Source organism: Gadus macrocephalus, chromosome 14, assembly GCF_031168955.1.
Source record: "Gadus macrocephalus chromosome 14, ASM3116895v1".
In the NCBI taxonomy this organism is placed as follows: domain Eukaryota; kingdom Metazoa; phylum Chordata; class Actinopteri; order Gadiformes; family Gadidae; genus Gadus; species Gadus macrocephalus.
The window spans coordinates 5,710,595-5,730,594 of NC_082395.1; the positions used below are offsets into that span (position 1 = coordinate 5,710,595).

The following is a 20,000-nucleotide window of genomic DNA, read 5'->3' on the forward strand; positions in this document are numbered from 1 at the left end:
CTTTTGAGGTGGATAGGAACTTGATCCCCAAAATAGTGTTGCTGGCAATTAGCACTAATGAGAACCCATTAAACTAACGTATCAATACAGTACAATGCAACACAAATACAATAAAATAGAGCTTGGGATTGCCAGTGGATTGCAGGGAAAATGTTGTCAGTGGAGAGCATGTATAACCGCATGGTATGTTGATGCAACACACAGCCCCGACTAGAGGTTTTATGCAAATCCTCCCACAAATATGTTCTGTTGGAAAACCAGAGAGCTGTGCTTTTGTTTTGTTCTTGGCCAGGACTACATTTCCCTCTTACAATTAAAGATGTTCTCATTCCATTTGATTTTTCCGCTTGTAATTTCACGTTCACTTTTGTTTGTTGTAAATCCACCCTTAACTACTTCCAATTTGCTATGCCCAAAACATCTGCTTTGCCTTTTGAATCCGTTCCTTCATCTTGGAAGGAGCCTGGAACCTGGAACATAAGCACTGCTTATGTTCCGACATTTGATGATACAGAAGTACAATGAATATGTAATGGTTTGAAATGCAAACAATGGTACATCACACAAAAAAAAACTGAATTATAAGGAATAAGAGTGGAGGGGCCAAGCTGAACAATTCTACAGTATGCGGCACCAATATCTCAAATCCCATTGTGTTGTGTAAACTTTGGGTTTACACAAAGTGCCCTGACACAAGGATAAGGGGGGAAAAGACCCACAAAGGTGCATTCTAGATACCAGCATAAGATTGAGTCGGGAGCTAGGCTTTTGTGCTAAAACTGTCGCTTTATTTAACAAACTATGTCTTCATGTTCCCTCCTTTCGAGAGCACATTTATGAGCAGAAGGGCGGGGGTCCTTGGAAGACCAACGAGTGTGTCTGTGTCTGCATGTGTTCTAACAGGAAAACACGTTATTTATGTGAGATTACACCGCTGGGGTAGACAGATGGTAATACGTTTGTTCTTTTTTTTGGGCCCCTGTAATACAATTTCCCTGCAAACATTGGCTAAATTAACCTCATTTGTTAGGCTGCCTTTTTACATTTAGTGTCGAATGCGTAGAACACACAACCCGGCAGCCTGAGTAATAGTCACAAGGTATTTTTTTCATTTGAATAAAGTTAGGCCAGCGGTTTGACACACATCTTGTGGAAATGAGCCTGAATCGTCTAAATATATGAAACCAGGCACACAAAAATGATAGTTAAATACACGAGAACCAGTGACTCACAATCTGAATTATATTTCTAGTTATGACCAATGAAGATAAATAAAATGCGTTGTAAGTAATATTTATTTATTTGTAAAAATAAGTATTAAATTGCGCTACATTCCGACGGCCGTCAGTGATACAGAGCGTTTGGTCAGGGAAATGGGTCACCCAGTCCTCCTTCCGCTCTTCAATAAACAAAAAGATAAATGTCTGGAATCCGATTCCCACCTAATCCAATCAGGGGAGAGAACTTCAAAAAGAGGAGGTCTGCGCGTTCATGGGCAGGCAGCAGGATTACTTTGTTGCCTGACACTGGCAGAACAGAAGAGACGAGAGAAGAACATGAAGCTGGCAGGAAAAAGGGACAGAAGTCGTGCAAGAGTCTTGCAATTCATGATGATGTTGGCGGAGGGAGTAACTGCTAAGTTCTTGCTGCCAAAACAGAATGGAAGTTAGCCAAAAAGAAGACTTTAGTTATTTTGGTTATAATAATGTTATAGGACAGTAGGTCAGTCGGGAACAATAGGTAATCTTATTTTATTTTTAAGTTAAATGCATCATCATCTCCCATTTTTGAGTCTAAAGGGTCATGCACCTTCAAAGTTTAAGTAAAGGTAACACCTTTAAAATACAGGTTGTGATCAAGGTGCATCTTGCAAGAGAATAATTCAAATGAAAATAACGCATGGCTCTCATTGGTTCCAGGACTGATCCGTCTGCGTTCAAGCCCGCCCCCACGACTCCAGGGGGTGGAGTACATCCTGAACGTCACGGCGACGGATGACAACGCATCAGGTGGTCCGCAGTCTCTGTCCTCCACAGCCCAGGTCATCGTGGGGGTGGATGACGTCAACAACAACAAACCAGTCTTCGAAAAGGTGATTCTGGTTGGCCATGCACTCACACAACCACGCACACACACACACACACACACACACACACACACACACACACACACACACACACACACACCCTCACTCAATCAAAAACACACACACGCATGCATGCACGCACACGTATGCACACACACACACACACACACACACACACACACACACACACACACACACACACACACACACACACACACACACACACACACACACACACACACACACACACTCATACGCACACAGACACACACGCACACATAAGAAATTAAAAGTTAAATCTAAACATTTACCAAGAAGGCTTCCATCAACCCGTACATACTCACTGGTTTGTCATACTAATTGACCTGTTATCATCCGTATGATCTCATTGTATAGAAAAACTATAATATAATCACACATCTTTAGAAGGAACAGAGTCAAGATTTCCGAACAGAAACCACCCAAACAATGTCAAATTTGCAGTCATAGTGACATAATTGACAGAATAACAGCGGGAATACATGGACATTGCCTGGAGCCACAAGTGCAATCATTACATCCTATGGTGCTCATTATGTGGCCACGTTATGAAGAAATGACAATGTAGCATAAGCATCAGCTGTCTTATCTTCATCTCTCCTTCTAGCTCTCTCTGTCCCCATATCCCTCTCTCTCTCTCCCGCTCTTTCTCCCCCCGAATCCATCTCTCTATATTTCTCGCTCACACACTCTCTCTCTTCATATCTCTCACTTTCTCTCGCTCACACACCCTCCCTCTCCATCTCTCTCTGTCTCGCTCATTCACACCCCTCTCTCTCTCCATATCTCCATCTCTCTCCCTCCCCCCTTCTCCCTCGCCCCCTCTCTCTGGTTTTCTCTCGCACCCTCCCTATTCTCCTCTCTCTCGCTCGGTTGTCCCCCCCCCCCTGCTCTCTCTGCCTATCTGTCCCCCCGTCTTCGCTCCAATATAATTCAATGGCTTATACAGTATATCTCCTTATTCTCCTCGCAGCTGTGTCGAAACTGCTGCCTGCTTCTCCGCACTTTCCCTCTGTGTCTCTTTCTCTCTCTCTGTATCTCTCTCCCTCCCTCTCTCTCTCTCTCTCTGTCTGTCTGTCTGTCTGTCTGTCTGTCTGTCTGTCTGTCTGTCTGTCTGTCTGTCTGTCTGTCTGTCTGTCTCTCTCTCGCTGTTTCCCTCTCTCTCTCTCTCGCTCTCTCTCCCTCTCTCTATCTCTCTCTCTCTCTCTCTCTCTCTCTCTCTCTCTCTCTCTCTCTCTCGCTCTCTCTCTCGCTCTCTCTTATTCCCTCGCTTTCCTACTTCTCATCTCCTCTTTTTACTTCAGTCCGCACTCGGCTGTTTTCCGACTACCTTCCTCGCCAACGTTTATGATGTTTGAATCACTGCCCCGTGTCTTGTGTTGGTCTTTGTAAGAGTGAAATATTTTCTTAAATTCACACGCTCGAGAGTTGTGCAAGGACAGCGCTTTTCCACGCTCCCATCATCTACATTAGAGCAATGAAGTGTTTGTCACATTTCAAGGTGCTCTGGGGAAGGCTGGTGCATGCGAGCCTGGGCTCCGGGCTGTCCTTCTCCCCAGGCGTTTTTCTGAAAGCCTGTTGCAACTTTTATTTTTCCTGTTAGCAGATAGCGGTTAAAAAGCCGAAGCCAACACTGCGGCCTTGCGACGGGGCTAATATTTAAGAAACACCAGACACACAGAAAGTTTGAACACACATTGGGCGACACGGATGTGTTGACAGAGCGGGAAGACGCTGACGAAGCAGCGTGGGTTCAGGCTTTTCAAAGACGACACAAATGTTACATTTGGAGCTCATAGGAATATTTGTCATGGATTCAATTGAACTTCATGAAAGGGAATAGCCCATGACGCAAGTCTTTCAGTGCACATTTATTTGCCATTTCTTGGTTGAAAGCTAGACTCTCTGCTGGCAGCCCCCGACCCCAACCCCGCCGCAGTAGGACCCGGAGAGGCAGAAGATGCCCCTTTCATCTCTCGGTTCTTTATGATGCCCCCGTTCCCTAGGATCACGCAGGGGTCTCCAGAGCTGAGGGATGGAACAGCAGGATAGAGACAGAGAGATAGAGAGTGATATAGAGAGCAAGATGGATAGAGAGAGAGATGGAAAGAGAAAGAGATAGAGTGGTATAGAGAGCCAGATGGATAGAGAGAGCGATAGAAAGAAATAGAGAGAGAGATAGAAGAATTGAATAGAGAGCAAGATGGATAGGGAGGGAGAGAAAAAAAAGAGAAGGAGAGAGAGATAGACACAGACAGACAAAGAGACGACAACATTCAATTGGTGTAAATGTTTTCACACAGCATACAAGTCCTTAGGGAACTCCAATGTTTGTTCTTGTGCTTTATTCTCACAGGCACACGCACGCACACACACACACACACACACGCACACGCACACGCACGCACACACACACACACACACACACACATCTCCTTACTATGTGAGGAACTGTAGCTTTTACTGGACTTTGTATGTGGAATCAGTGCTCAGGTAAATGTGAGCACCTGCCAGGGCCTGGTAGGATGACAGCGGAGCCGGGAAGGTGTGAAGCTGCGTAGCAGAGCTGTGAGCACCAGAGCGGCAGGAGGGGGGACGTGTGTGAGGATGTGTCGGTGCTGCTGGGAGTTGTAGACGGAGTGCAGCGAAGGTTACTGGAGGAAGGTGCATGCGCATTGATCCGGCGTGCGTTTGTTTGTTTGTGTTTTGGCCTCGCTGGTGTGCACATAACTGTTTGTGTTTGTGCGTGTATGTGTGTCTGATTGTTTTTGTGTGTGTGTGTGTGTGTGTGTCTGTGTGTGTGTTTGTGTGTGTGTGTGTGTGTGTGTGTGTGTGTGTGTGTGTGTGTGTGTGTGTGTGTGTGTGTGTGTGTGTGTGTGTGTGTTGGGTGAGACAAGTTAGGTCAAGGGGGAAATTAAGAAGGTTGAGTGATGGACATATAAGAGAGAGAGAGAGAGAGAGAGAGAGAGAGAGAGAGAGAGAGAGAGAGAGAGAGAGAGAGAGAGAGAGAGAGAGAGAGAGAGAGAGAGAGAGAGAGAGAGAGAGAGAGAGAGAGAGAGACACACACACACACACTATGTGGACATGTGCATCTGGGAGGAAGGGTGAGGCCAGATGAAAGACAAGGGGAAAACAGCAGGGATAAAAACAGCTCCCTTGTCATTAATTAGATGTTGGGAGGAGAGCCTCAAAGCGCAGCAAGGAGAGAGTTCCTCATCTTCGTCTGGAACCTTTGGGTCACTGGGAGAGAGAGAGAGAGAGAGAGAGAGAGAGAGAGAGAGAGAGACACACAGGGAGGTAAAGAGAGTGAGGGAGATGGGGAGGGACAGACACAGAACGGGAGAGAGGGAGCTCCAAGATGGCTATAGGCAGGAGGCGAGGGGGAAAGGAGTGAAAGATGTGATGGGCGATGGGAGTTGAAGACACAGAGAGAGTGAGAGCAAGAGAGAGGAGATATATACATAGAGAGGGGGAAAGGGAGAGAAAGAGAGAGGGAGACGTAAAGAAAAGTGTGATAGCAGACAGACCGACCAAAACAGCACATTGTGATTCCTGAGCTGTGGAAGTCTCTGGCAACAACTTTGTGTGTATGTAGATATAGATGTGTGAATACACGGCATGCTTTTTATTTTTAACTCCTTGGGCCGGGTTTGTTATTTAATTACGACACACAAAGGCATTGTCTCATTTAGAAAACAGAAATTCAAAGTAAAGGACTAATATGCATGCTTCAGACCTGCAGTTCCATGGCACCGATTGTAACACACATAGGCAAAAAAAACAACACACACCCATGATGGTGTTGTGTGCCGGAATATCAGAGCCCAGTGTGAAGTGCGGCCAAAAGCTTGACTCAAAAGATCCAATTCCTGTCGATTTTTCTGATTTTCCTGTTCCCGTTCTTTGGCCTATGCCGTTTCTCTGCGTTTCCTCGTAGGTTGTGTTCTTGTGTCCTATATCTGAGAGAGATCTTTGATATGCCACTCTCTTCATCCTGCCCTTCACAATGAAAATCTGAACCTTTGCACTGGATGCGTCCTCTGGCATCTCTTGAGTAGAATGCATGGAATAACATCTGTCCCACACCCACCTGCTTCCTTCCTTTGTCTGCATAGCCCTCTCTCCTCCTCTGTTGCTCTTTTTTCCATTTTGTCTCTTTGGTCACGCTCACACTGTCACGCAGGAATGTGTTTGCCTCCCTCTGAGAACAGTGCAAAATGTTTTGGTATAGCGATTTGACACGGACAAAAACAAATTGAAGGGCTGAATTCCCTTATTAAAATGTTTTCACTTTGGGAACATCCTATTCGGTTGAAGCATACGCGTGTGAAATGCATTAAAGTGTACCGTGCGATGGGAGGACTATGAAAGGTTGCGCTCTGTAAGGGGACGTCATCGACAAATTCGTCGGAATGGGAACCTTACCCGCTCAAACTCTTTGTCTCTCTCTCGCTCTCATTCTCTCTCACATTAGCTCCCGCTTGAAATTCTGTTGACCTCCTTGTGTTTTATTGGCGTGACAAAAAACTTTTATAGCACCTTAATAATGCCAACGCATATTAAAGCATAATAACACCTCTTTAAACTGTTAGTGAATAACAATATGATAAAAATAACTCTCACTGTCCCCCACTCTCTTTGACCCTCTTTCTCTCCTTCTCTCTTTTCGCCTCTCCCTCACTCTCTCTCTCTCTCTCTGCCTTTCTCTCTCTCCTTCTATTCAATTCAATTCTAGATAGCTTCATCGGCAAGGGAAAATGACATTGCAAAGCCGATAAACAAAGAAACAAATGCTAAAAGTTATAAAAAACAACAAGTATGAGTCCTATGAAAAGGTAAAATATAAAGTACTGAAACAGCTTCAGAAATCCAGTCATAGTGTGGCTGTCTGCCTCCCTCCCTCCCCAGTGCCAGCAGTACCGGGACCGGACCTCGGTGCTGGAGAACCAGCCGGCTGGGACCTTCGTGCTGCAGGTGCAGGCGGTGGACGCGGACGAGGGCTCCAACGGCCGGGTGTCCTACGGCTTCATGCACAAGGACTCCACCGTGCCCGCCTTCAGCATCCACCCTGAGACAGGTACCGCGAGCCTCACACATACACAGTCTGTATGCAGGATATATTGAAATGTGTGTGCACACATGCAGACGCTTGTGCGCTCACGCTCATACACACACAGACACACACACACACACACACACACACACATACACACACACAAACATTCACACACTCATGCACACACACACACACAAACACAAACATGCAAACACTCATGCCCGCACAAAGACACTCTCTCACACACACACACACACACACACACACACACACACACACACACACACAGACAAACTCACACAAACATTCACACGCACACACACACACACAGACACACACACACACACACACACGCATACACAAACACACACACACACACACACACACACACACACACACACGTACACACACTTACTCACACATTCACACATACTCACACACTCACTCACTCACCCACCCACACAAACATGCAAACGCTCATGCCCACTCAATGACTCACACACACAAATAAACACACACACACACACACAGACACACACACACACTAAGGCATACATTATGTAAATCCAGGTTTTTTGATTTATGGCCGTTGGCTTGATTATGATAGGAAATGTGACAAGGTCCCAAGTCTTGTGTTCAACTTACCTCTGGTATCCTTCCCATTAGCTGTGTGTGAATGAGTGTCCTCCTGTGTCCTCTCCCTGATTTAAAGTCACTCGAGCGTCTCTTGTAACCTGTCCACTGAACATGGCCCGGGCTGCTGTCGGAGACGCTCGTCTTTCATTATTTCAGTTTATTTTTTTTTCTTGTCCTTCTCCCTCTTATATTTTATGTTCCCTTTTACATTACAAAATATTCCCTCCTACCAGGAATCAATCATGCTATTCAGAAAAAAAATACGTCAGAGAGGAACTGAAATAAATAGTCGCAGAGGACATGTAGACCAAAACCCTTTTAATTCCTCTTGCCCCCCCCCCCCCCCCCCTGTCCTTCACACCTTCTTGCTATCGCTCACACACACAAACACCCCTGGCACTGCTGCCACACCGCTGATTGTGTGATCCAAAGTCAAGTGTGACATGCGAGCGGATCCTCTTGTCGTAGGAGCATTCCCATTAGCCACTCATTGTCCTCTTGTGTCAGCCAAGTAGAAAGCCGTCCCGGAGTTCATGTTGCGAGTGAGGCGGTGAGTGGCAGCAGCATTATCCGACCCGCTTTCAGGGTGGCGCAAATCTTTTTTTTTTTTTTTAAATGGTTATGCACTAAAGAAGAGATGGCTCATTTTGATGCTATTGTTAGCTTTAGAGATGGTTACTTTTTGAAGTATCTAGTGAGCTATGGCTTTGCGTGGGTTGATTGGGGTCCCGGAAAAGGATCTGGGAAGGATCTGGATGCATGTTTACAGCACTCGATGAAGGACTACTACTACTACTACTACTATTTGTACTTCTCACTACTAATACCACTACTACTACTGTTACTCACTCCTACTACTGCTACTACTACGACTTCTCATTACTTCTACTTCTACTTGTACTACTTCTCACTGCTACTACTACTACTACTAGGACTGCTACTTTCACTCACTACTATTACTAGTACTGCTACTACTACTACTTCTAACAAGTCCTACAACTACTGCTAGTCACTACTGCTACTACTATTAATTTTCCCTACTACTTCTGGTACTACTCCCTACTACTACTAATACTACTACGACTACTACTCACTACTACTTAGCAGACCAAAGCTACTTACAGTGGGAATTAACTTCCACCATTAAGGAGCTGGTAGGCAGGGGCGTAGCTTGGGCCGGGGCTTCCGGGGCGGGGCCCTGGGGCCCTGGGGGTCCGGGGGGGCCCGGCCGCGTGGGCCCCACCGCGTGGGCCCCACCTAGCGCCCGTCGGGCCCCCGCACGGCCGCCCGACGGTCGCCGTGCTGGCCAATAGTATCTGTCTGCGTCCTGCAAGACGGAGGCGTAACTTGTAGTAGGAGGCGTAACTTGTACTCGGAGGCGTAACTTGTTATTTTCTAAAACGCGGTCCACGCGAGATCTTTCTCTTTTTGCGGTAAACAAAAAGCGTTGTAAATCACGGTTCACACGAGATCTTCATTGAAGTTGGGTCTTCCGATATTCATGACGGTAAGTAAATTTAAAGGCACCCAGTGCAACTTTCGAGGCTTAAAAATGAACATTCAATTTCTAGTCTTTTTTACACGTAGTAAGTTTCAATAACTCCATACCATTACATACCGACATTTAAGCAGCAAAGATGAGACGTCGTTGTGTGGTGAGAACTGATACAAAATCGATAACAACAACAATGCCGCCATTTTCTTTATTTTTTGTAACCTACAATAAATAAAGCAGGCTTCCAGTCAATGGAAAAATGGCTTCTCCCCACCGGCGATTGTTGTTGTTTACGATTTTCTATCAGTTCTCACCACACAACGACGTCTCATCTTTGCTCCTTGAATGTCGATATGTAATGGTATGGAGTTATTGAAACTTACTACGTGTAAAAAAGACTAGAAATTGAATGTTTATTTTTCATTGAATGTTTACATAAAGTTGCACTGGGTGCCTTTAACGCCCCGTGCCCACTACCTCCGTCAGTTGTCCGTTGCCCATTGACTTTGAATGGAGACGGTCGCGCAATGCATTGTGGATCCGTCCGTTGACTTGGAGCGTTCGCCACCGTCAAAAAGTTGAAATTTTTTCAACTTTTTCGGCCGCAACGGATCCGTCATCCAATCAGATCTCGTATGCAAATTTAAGCACTGTGACGCGACTCGGGCTCTGACGATACTGGAAAGCGGGAAAGCGGGTCATCTTGCCTCGCAACAAGCAGGAAGAAGCGGGAAGAACCCGGCGAAGCGATTTGATTGGCTGACGGTTGCCTCTGCAAAGACTACTCCCCCATCCGTCAGCCACGCCTTCCCACGTCCGTTGACTGACGATGCAGTGGGCACGAGGCGTAAGGCCTAATATTTGAGGTCCGAGTTGCGGTCATTTATGTACCCGCGCACCACTGCTACATACAGATCACTTCCGCGATTTAGAAAAGTACTAGACACGCCTCCGACTACAAATTACGCCTCCGTCTTGCAGGGACGCAGACAGGCCCAACTCGTGCTGGCGGCGGTGTGAAAGCAGCATAAGTTGTCTGGAGTAAATGTAGAGAGGAACTGACCGCATTATATAGACTCTCTTCTCTCATAACATCACAGTCAGGGTGGCTTATATATTTTATCTTCCTCTGCCTTAATGTATGTAATTTGGTTACAGTAGAGATATTTTGGCCAGGAATAAAAAAGTATATACAATCGCACTAAGGCTATTTAATTTATTTTATTTTAGTTTCAACATTTACAAAAGAATAGGGCCTGCTGGGAAATCTGTTCGACCAATCACTGTGATGTTTTGAGTGTACATACGACGTCCCTACATGATACTCCCGTATACCACAATGCAATGCGGTCGTGTTTTTCCGAAGAAGAAGCTGATTAATCGCGAAAACGAATACATTTAATGTTGGAGTCTGTCTTCGTTTAGAAACGTCAACAATTTATTTGGAATTTAACATAGAAAATGTAACATTCAAAATTAATTTAAAAAAACTTGAACAAGGAAATGTAACATTCAACATCAATCCAACCTCCATCCTCGTGAGTGCCCGGATTGTTTACATGATGTGGGCCCATCTGTCTGCGTCACACAAATACCCGGCGCATTTACTGACACACATGACGTTTACAAATGTTCAGCGTAGTGTCCGAATCCTCGTTTGTTCGTTCCCTATATAGTGCACTATATCATGAACACTATAGGGAATAGTGAGTGAGTGTATAGCGAACGACTTCGAACACAGCTAGTATCTCCAACTCTAACATATTGTTAAAAGCTAAGCCATACCATTGCAATGTTTTGCAAGCTAAAAAGTGGTACTAAAAAACGTAAAGAGAAGAAAGACCTGGCGCGCAATTCGAAATGTTTGCACAGCGTTTTTCCTGTACCTCACCATACCAGTGACAGTAGCCACGGTCGGCAGAGCGGTCATTTTCCAAGCTCAAATTGATAAAGACTTCTCTAAGGAGCGCCATGGCACAGTAGCGATTGAGTGTATTGGCCATACTCTCAATCGAGAATGAAAGAGCAAGGAAATTGGATTTCACCTCTATTATCAACAAGTTTGCTGAACAGAAGGCACGCAGAGTTAACTTCTGAACGGGTAAGAGCAGTTGTTATTTTATTATTGGTTATGGCCGCTGTGCCATGTAGGAGTATGTTACCATTGGCCATTTTGATTAGGCCATAGGGCTGTCACTTTTTATTCGAAGTTCGAATATTCGTTCGAAGGTGGGGTGAAAAGTTCGAATTCGAAGTGTAATTCTCCATTCGAACTGTAAAAATGCGCTATAAAGAAGAGAGCGGCGAGTGGCTTTTCCTCAATAAAGCGGCCCTCCTGGATCCCCGCTTCTCCCGGTTAGTCCACCTTTCCCCTGCACAGAAACATCTCGTGACTGAAAGCCTCTCACACCAGCTCATTGAAACGGAGACCGACACTGATCGCACACGACAGGGAGAAAAGTCCGCTGCTGCGCTGGGCGCGATGGGCAGCCTGTAGCGGCTGCAGCTGCAGCGGTAACGGAGAGCTGCGAGACTACTTGTAATTTTCTTTACAAGTACAAAAGAGCAGCATGCCGTGTTGGAGGTCGGCCTCACAGATTGTTCGTTTATATAGGCTGTGTGTGCCATGGACGACATGCGCTCCGCATATCGCGCTCCGAGCAGTTATTGTTAATGCGTAAAAGACAGCCGCACTTGTGTGTCGGAGCTTCCTCTTGTTGTGTTTACAAATGTGTTATCAAAGATGTGTTTTTATCCTGTGCTGTTATGAATTCAGTAGGTATACGTGATTTCCACAAGAAATAAAAAGAAACCCGACAACAGTCGTTGTCGTGTTCGACCCCCCCCCCGGGGGGGGGGGGGGGGTCGAATGTATTCGAATTAATTATGGACATTCGAAATTCGTTCGAATTTCATTTTTGGAAAAAGTGACAGCCCTATTAGGCCATAGTTGTGCTGTTAGGGAAATGTAGTTGTGTGGTCAGCTGAATGGAGTATTTATGTTTTGTTTTTGATAGTAGGCAGGCAGTGTGGTGCAAATACAGTGTACGTGGTCCTAATAATGTTTCCGTGATTTTGACGTGTGATCTAGGGATGCTAAGTCTCTGTCCATGGTTCTGATGATGATTTTACGTTCTCTCGTTGTGGCGGCTGTTGGCTTAGGCCCTATGGGGGAGTGGATGCATTCGTGTGTGTGTGTGTGTGTGTGTGTGTGTGTGTGTGTGTGTGTGTGTGTGTGTGTGTGTGTGTGTGTGTGTGTGTGTGTGTGTGTGTGTGTGTGTGTGTGTGTGTGTGTGTGTGTGTGTGTGTGTGTGTGTGTGTGTGTGTGGGGGGGGGGGGGTCGGGGGTTGGGGGGGGGGGGCCCAGCACGATCTTGCCCCGAGGCCTAGCACAACTAAGCTACGCCACTGCTGGTAGGGCTTGGGCAACTTGCTCAAGCATGTGGACACTTGGGTGGGCTGCGGACATAGAGGATCGAGCATTACTTCCTCACCATCCTACTTCCTGGTAATATACATCCATAGACATAGATAATATAGATTCAGCGGGCCTCAGTTCATTCCATTGCACATTTCCCACACACAGACCGACCAGCTCCCAAACACACAAACCAGCGGAGTAGATCAAGGGTTATGTGGTCTCCGTGATTTCCCTGCTCATTCTTGCGTCAACGCGCCTGCAGGGGTGATCGTGACGGCGAGGAAGTTTGACCGGGAGCGCCAACGGGAGCACGCCGTGACGGTCACCGCCACCGACCAGGCCACTGACCCTCTCATCGGCATCTGCCAGCTCAGCATCCTCATCCTGGACCACAACGACAACAGCCCCAAGTTTGAGAACCTCCGATATGAGTGTGAGTTGGTCATGGCTGTTCTCCTGCTCCAGCTTTACTCCAGAGACTCGAGGCTCACTGGTACAGAGTTCACCATGGACTCCGCACAGCCTCCCCCCCCCCCTTACCCCACCACCGTCCCTGCTCCTCTCTTACTCTCCTAAAAAGACCCCGCTCATGCACTTATTGTGTATTTGTATGTCCTGGCACTTAAAAATAGTACTTGGCATCATGTATCCAAGCTATCTTTGTTGTGTACGGGGAATGAGTTAATCTAGCAATTGTAAGTGCTTGGCACTTGTTTATATGAACATCCTTACTGTACCAACAGCGATATCTTCTTTTTATTTCTTCTGACAAATGTAGTTATTGTAAGTCGCTTTGGATAAAAGTTAATTATGCGGCGAAGGCTCGCTCAATCAAGACAATAACAAACCTATTGTTTGACGACGTGTGAGGTAGCGCGTGGGATCATGGGAGAAATCATTGTCGCGGACAAGTTTATTTCATGTCATGCCATTTCGTTCTAATACAATTACCGCAAGTTAGATAACGCAACCTTTACCAACTTTCCACTGATCAGTCAACTATCACAACAGCAGTTCATTTTATGAGTGGAATTAAATCTCGGGGCAGCCCAGCGCTGTTATCCTTACTCAAAACAATCATACTGAAGACGTGCCCACCGGTATGAGTCCTGCGTGTCTAGCGGTGCATACTTGCCTGGGAGACGATCAGGCAGTAGCACTCCTCTCTATAGAGCCATCGATGGTCCATATTGCTACGCAATAGGTGAATAACAAAGTACCCTTCCCCAAATAATAGAATAACTCAAATGCAATTAAACCGGAGATGTCTCTCACGTTTTAAAATGTTCACGATGGATTATAATTGCTGTTTAGAAGAGTATCCCACTGGCTCATCAAAAGCAAAACGCAGTTAAGGAACTAAGTTTTCAAAGAAGCCCCAGGGTGGGTTCGACGCACATAGACCTTTAATAAAACAGCTTCAATTGACTTCACATAGACTGTTTATAATACAGTGGAAACTATCGCTGACTCTTTCACAATCAAGAAAAAGATTTAAAAAAAAAAAATATTTCCCTTGAGGTTTAGACCATGTGATGAATGGCAACCATAATGCCGATTTTTTTAACTCTGAATTGATTCTATTGATTAATTCGACCAGCCATCATCCCTGCCGGCAAAAGCCAACAATCCTTCCTCCCACGCATGATCATGTTTTGATCTAAAGTGAGCACGGAGAGGAAGGGCTATTCACACTCAGGTCTATTTTTTGGTGAGGGAGAGAGACAGCAAATCAATGTGTTGTGTACAGCTCTACAATGAAATTAAATATTAAACATAAAATAAATCTATAATAATATATGGGAAACAATCCCATCCAAGTAAATGTTACACTTTTGTGTGCATTAGCTTGATGGCTAGCATCAGACACTTGGCAAAGTTGTACATAGTAGTAGGCTAGCTCGCTATTTAGATATTACATCAATAAATTAGGTCTCTACTGGATTACTCTTTTTGCATGTTAGGGGGTAAAGGGCACATGACGCCATTGACATGAGACCGAATGAACTGACGTAGCAGTCAGATCATTCACGGTTCCATTCACTGGAACCTGTGAATAGAACCGTGGATTTCTCTGTGTTTGAACAATGTTTGAACATTTTTGGTCAGAACTCTCGCTACTCCCTTTGTTGCAGCTACGAAAAAAATGAATAATAATAATAATAATTAATAAATAGATAATTTTAGTTTACTTTATTTTGTAATACAGAATAGTAATGAGGTGGTTACGGTCCCATAGTATCTATACATTTAGTACACAGGTGTAGGTCAGTATCAAATCGATTAGTTGAGTTAAGCTAGCGTATCTCTTCGATGAGTTAAGCTAGTGCATCTCTCCTTGTTGAGAATGTAACATCATCCATCTGTGACTCGTTCCCACTAGATTTCCTTCGTGAGGACACCATGATTGGTACCAGCTTCTTAAGGGTGGCGGCTCACGATGATGACTTTGGCTCCAACGCCGCCGTCACCTACTCCATGTCCAATGAGCAGCCAGAATACCTCCGGGTCAACCCTCTGACCGGCTGGGTGTTCGTCAACCAGCCCATCTCTCAGGTGGGTACACGCACACGCACACACACACACACACACACACACACACACACACACACACACACACACACGTGCACGCACACCCAGACAGAATGAAAGTGTAACACAAGTTCACAGAAGCTCCACCGCGCCGTAGCAGGTGCTCAAAGTGGCACCCCATTACAGGAAGTCCAACACTCTTACTGCTATGGAAAACGATCGCAGCCATTCCGGTGGGATGTTAGACTGTTCTGATGCATTGGGAGTGAAGAGGTTCACCCCGGAGGACACCAGGGAACAATCCCTCTATTACGTCACCTCCCTATATTATATATTTGTTCACAATCTTCGTAACCTCACACAATGGTCCATATGATATATAAAGTTATGACAACATTTTCGGAATATTCTTACGAATGTCACAATATAGAGACGGACATGGCTTTTAATCTCAGTGGAAATGCAATATATTTTGATATATATTGCCAAATTAAAATGGGTTTTGATTACGTTTTTAGTGAGAAATAGGCCTATGCATTGAACTTTCATAATATCCGTTCGGTGGTTTAGCTTATAAATTATTCGTAATATTCTTTCGGGTCCCGCCAGCAAATACAACGTTCTCTGTCATAAGTGGTAGATATGGACGCTGCTATCACTGAAAACCAAACGTGGCTGGCTTTACGCTTGTTTCAATTAGTTTTTGTTAAATTTCGAATGAGAAATGTGCCTTTTTTTGTAGTCTTCGTTCAGTAATGGTATACGATGTTTAGCTAGTAAGTTAAACTGCCCGTGGCATTTTTCATGCTCATTTGTAGCTTTGAGGAAATATAATCCGGGTAGGCAATATTCTGTATGAGAAGTAACCTGCGGAAACAAGAGCTACAAATATGGAGCTCGCGCAGGCGCTCTGATTACTCGGGTTGCTGGACATTCGTACCAATCTTACGAGAAATTGTGCATAACTCTTCACATTATATCCTACACCGTTCGTAGTAAGAACGGTGTAGGAGACCAGCCTGTCCCAATCTTGCTCCCTACCCCATTGTAACAGAGATTTTCTGATGACAGAACCCCAATTTAGCTGGTCTCATACCGTCAACCCCAAGATTGGAGGCGCACACTCTGCTGACCTTTCTCTCACTCACATCCTAACACCTTTCACTCATAAATGCAGAGGTGGAACCTTCCGGATTCAGACAGAACATCTGTGCGCTTGAGCCAGTAGGGTTTTGCTCATTAGCTCTTGTCCTTGTACAGGGCCATCTGGTCTATGTTTTTTTTCTCTTTTTAAATGAGTACTTTATCAGACCAATCAAACATTTAACAATGGGTACAATGCAGCGCTCTTAACGCTAGTGTTGAAGTTGCTTTAGGCACGATTTAGGCGCTATCATTTGAGTGTAATTTGTTAGAGATGCCAAAGCCATCCATTAGCTGTTAGTGTGGGAAGTTCGCTCTGAGAATTTCTGTTCTGGTTCAATGTGCTCCTGCTTTTGACTATTCTAGGCTCATTTCTGATCAGAGTCCCTCTTCACTGATTGGTTGAGGGAATCCTTCTTGCCTGTCAGTCACATGTGCAACATCTCTCATTGGTGGTGGAACGGAGGGGAGAGCAGACAGGGAGGGGTGCATTTTTGGTAGAATTTATTATTCAAACTTGCTCTCTTCTGCTCTTATCCTCTCTGACTCTCTTTACATCTCTCTGTACCAAATACTAATAACAGTGCCACGAGTAACAAACAACTATGTTTCATCCAAAATAAAATGTTTGAATTCTCTTACTTAGAAAGATTCAACGGTAGACCACAGAGAATTATCTGTCACTGCCCATTTGCTGTCGGTGTGAATGCTAATACCAGAGAGTGTTGGCCATGATTATGTGGACTTATCACCTTGAGAACGCCGTCGCCTACTGAAGCTGAGTCCATCCTCTTGGGTAGTGGCCCTCGAGACTACTTTCTAAACAGAGCTTTTGCTTTTTTTGGAGGGAAGGAGAAACAATGTCAGCAAGTATCTTTCCGTCTCTCTGTCTCGCTGTCCGTCTCTCTCTCTCTCTCTCTCTCTCTCTCTCTCTCTCTCTCTCTCTCTCTCTCTCTCTCTCTCTCTCTCTCTCTCTCTCTCTCTCTCTCTCTCTCTCTCTCTCTCTCTCTTGCTTTCTCTTTTCCTGTCTCTCTCTCTCTCTCTCTCTCTCTCTCTCTCTCAGGGAGAGTGTTACATAATTCAAACAGCTTGCATATAAATGTGATTCACGGACTGGATGGAGAAACAATTGGCAGATCCTTACGATCCGCAGACGTCATTTACGAGTATTTTTTTCTTTCCCATTTTTTTGTAACAATTCTAATTAGGGCAGAGCACCAGCTGCCTGCAGCTGATTATAATTGCATAATGTTAGGTCAACTCTACCCTCCCAAAATCCCTCACATTGGTGGCACGAGGCAAGAAATAGCAACTACCACCAACCATGTCTCTTCAAACACAATGCTGTTTTCCTGGGATCGCAAGCCCTCCAGAAAAGCTTGATCATACATAATAGACACTCTGTCATCCACCTAGACACAACCCACCAAGACCCTGAGCTAACACTCGACATCTGCCAACACTGAAACCCAGCATGAAGAATAGCATGACCACCATTTAATTAGGGCAGACTGAACAATACTGTAAGAAATGGAATGTACACCTGTTTGCCACCTTGGTGTGATATTACTAATTAATAACTCTCCCTGCAAGCTACAGCTCTTCTTCTTCTGTGCCAACGTTCACGTTTATCTGTGTCTCCTCTCTTCTCCCCTCCTCCCCTTTATTTTTTCCATATAAACCCATCTACTCCTCTCTTCTCCTCTCCTCTCTTTTCCTCTCATGTCTTCGCCTCTCCTCCTCTCCTCTCCTCCCCTCCCTCCCCTCTCCCTTCCTCTATGCTTATTCATCTGTATCCCTCTCCTCCCTTTCCATTCCCCCTCCTCTCCTCACCCATCTCCTCCTCCTCCTCGCCTCCCCTGACCTCCCTCAAACCGCCGGCCCTCCTCCACAGAGGACCTACATCACCAGGGAGATCGTTGCGACAGATGGGGGAAACAGGAACAGCTCCGTGGAGCTGGCGGTCACCATCACCAATGTGAAGAACCAGCCCCCACAGTGGGAGAGGGAGAGCTACGACGTTGTCATAGCGGAGAACACCGTCCGGGACACGCCCATAGTGGTGAGACAAATTCTAGGGTAGAACAGTCTGGGTCTGAATATTTACACGGGTGCAGTGGTTCAGATTGCTATGCACGCTTTTGAACTCGCACTGGGTATTCAAAACACGAACAATTCATTTGCATTGAATGTTGAAGTATGCTGTATTAGCACTGGCAAGTGTGAGCCAGAGTTCTTGGAGTCTGTTGCAGAGGACATCAGCAGTCTCCGACCTAATGCAAATATAATGGACTCAGCCATTTTGATGTAAGTCGGATTCACAATAAAGAAATCCATTGACTTACGGAAGGTTACAGAGTCCACTCATCTGTAGTCTTTGTCCACATGCACACACACACATGCACGCACCCGCGCCAACGCATGCAGGCATACATACACACACAGATGCAAACACACACATACACATACTGCACACACACAATGTTGTTTATAGAGCACATAAACCATGTTTTTATTCTGGCTAAATGTAAATATTGCTAAATGGTCATTCACCCAGCCACACAACCACATGCTAAATGATTTTATAAACAAGTTTCAAACGAATTGTTAACTATTGTCAGCCATCAAGCCCATTCAAAAACCAATGCATCCTGTGTGTTGCTTTTCCACTCTATGTTGATGCGTACATTAGGTTATCTCCATGTGGGATGCAACACATGCAGGACTTTAATTGGGTTGCATGTTGCAAACGACCCGACATCACTGTTATTTGATTTAACTGACATATTTAAGTGGTGAGGCTGGCAGCCCTCTGCAAACGGAACAGAGCCGAACATGGCAGCTATGACGGTGTTTTAGGATTCATCATCCTTGGTGAAATATTTACAGCATCTCGCCTCAACACATTTCCCTGCTATATATATATATGCGTGTGTGTGTGTGTGTGTGTGTGTGTGTGTGTGTGTGTGTGTGTGTGTGTGTGTGTGTGTGTGTGTGTGTGTGTGTGTGTGTGTGTGTGTGTGTGTGTGTGTGTGTGTGTGTGTGTGTGTCTGATGCTAGGGTACAAGAAACTTTCAACAGATCCTGGGATAAAAAAAGAGAAAACATGGCATTTGTTATTTTTTTTCCCTTTTCTATTTGCCTATTCTTCTGCTGCTGCTGCCTACACTCTATCAGTATGTATTATAGTCTGGAGGAGGGCTTTTTTGTATCGCTTTTTTCTAATGCCAACTTGATCTTCTAGCACACTTTCTTACCTCTGGCTTTGTCTGCCTTCCCTTTGTTTGGTTTTATTTAATTTCCTTTCCTATCTTTTCTTTTCCTTTCCTCTCGTCTGCTCTTCTCTGCATTTCTCCCCTGCATTTCCATCTTCTCTCCTCTCCTCATCACCAATCCTCTCTCATTTTTCCCTCTCCAATTCTTTCCTCTCCATGTCCTCCTCGCCTCTTCTCGTCCCCTCGCTCCCTCCTCCTCCTTCTCCGCCTTTCTCCCCCTCCCCTCTGGCTCCATCTCCTCTCCTCCCTGCACACCACCTCCTCCCCCCAACACCCTCTCCTCCTCACCCCCAACCTCCGCATCTCCTGTCCTCTCCT

General features: G+C 45.4%; 1 protein-coding gene across 1 annotated transcript in view; it reads left to right on the plus strand.

Annotated features, from left to right (window-relative positions):
- Positions 1 to 20,000, plus strand: part of si:ch211-186j3.6 (neural-cadherin) — a 244,038-nt gene that overhangs the window by 103,468 nt on the left and 120,570 nt on the right. The window contains exons 8-12 of the mRNA XM_060070949.1: positions 1,920 to 2,092; positions 7,034 to 7,202; positions 12,995 to 13,165; positions 15,116 to 15,288; positions 18,302 to 18,469. Of these exons, the coding sequence (XP_059926932.1) occupies positions 1,920 to 2,092; positions 7,034 to 7,202; positions 12,995 to 13,165; positions 15,116 to 15,288; positions 18,302 to 18,469 (854 nt within the window). The remainder of the gene's footprint in view (positions 1 to 1,919; positions 2,093 to 7,033; positions 7,203 to 12,994; positions 13,166 to 15,115; positions 15,289 to 18,301; positions 18,470 to 20,000) is intronic.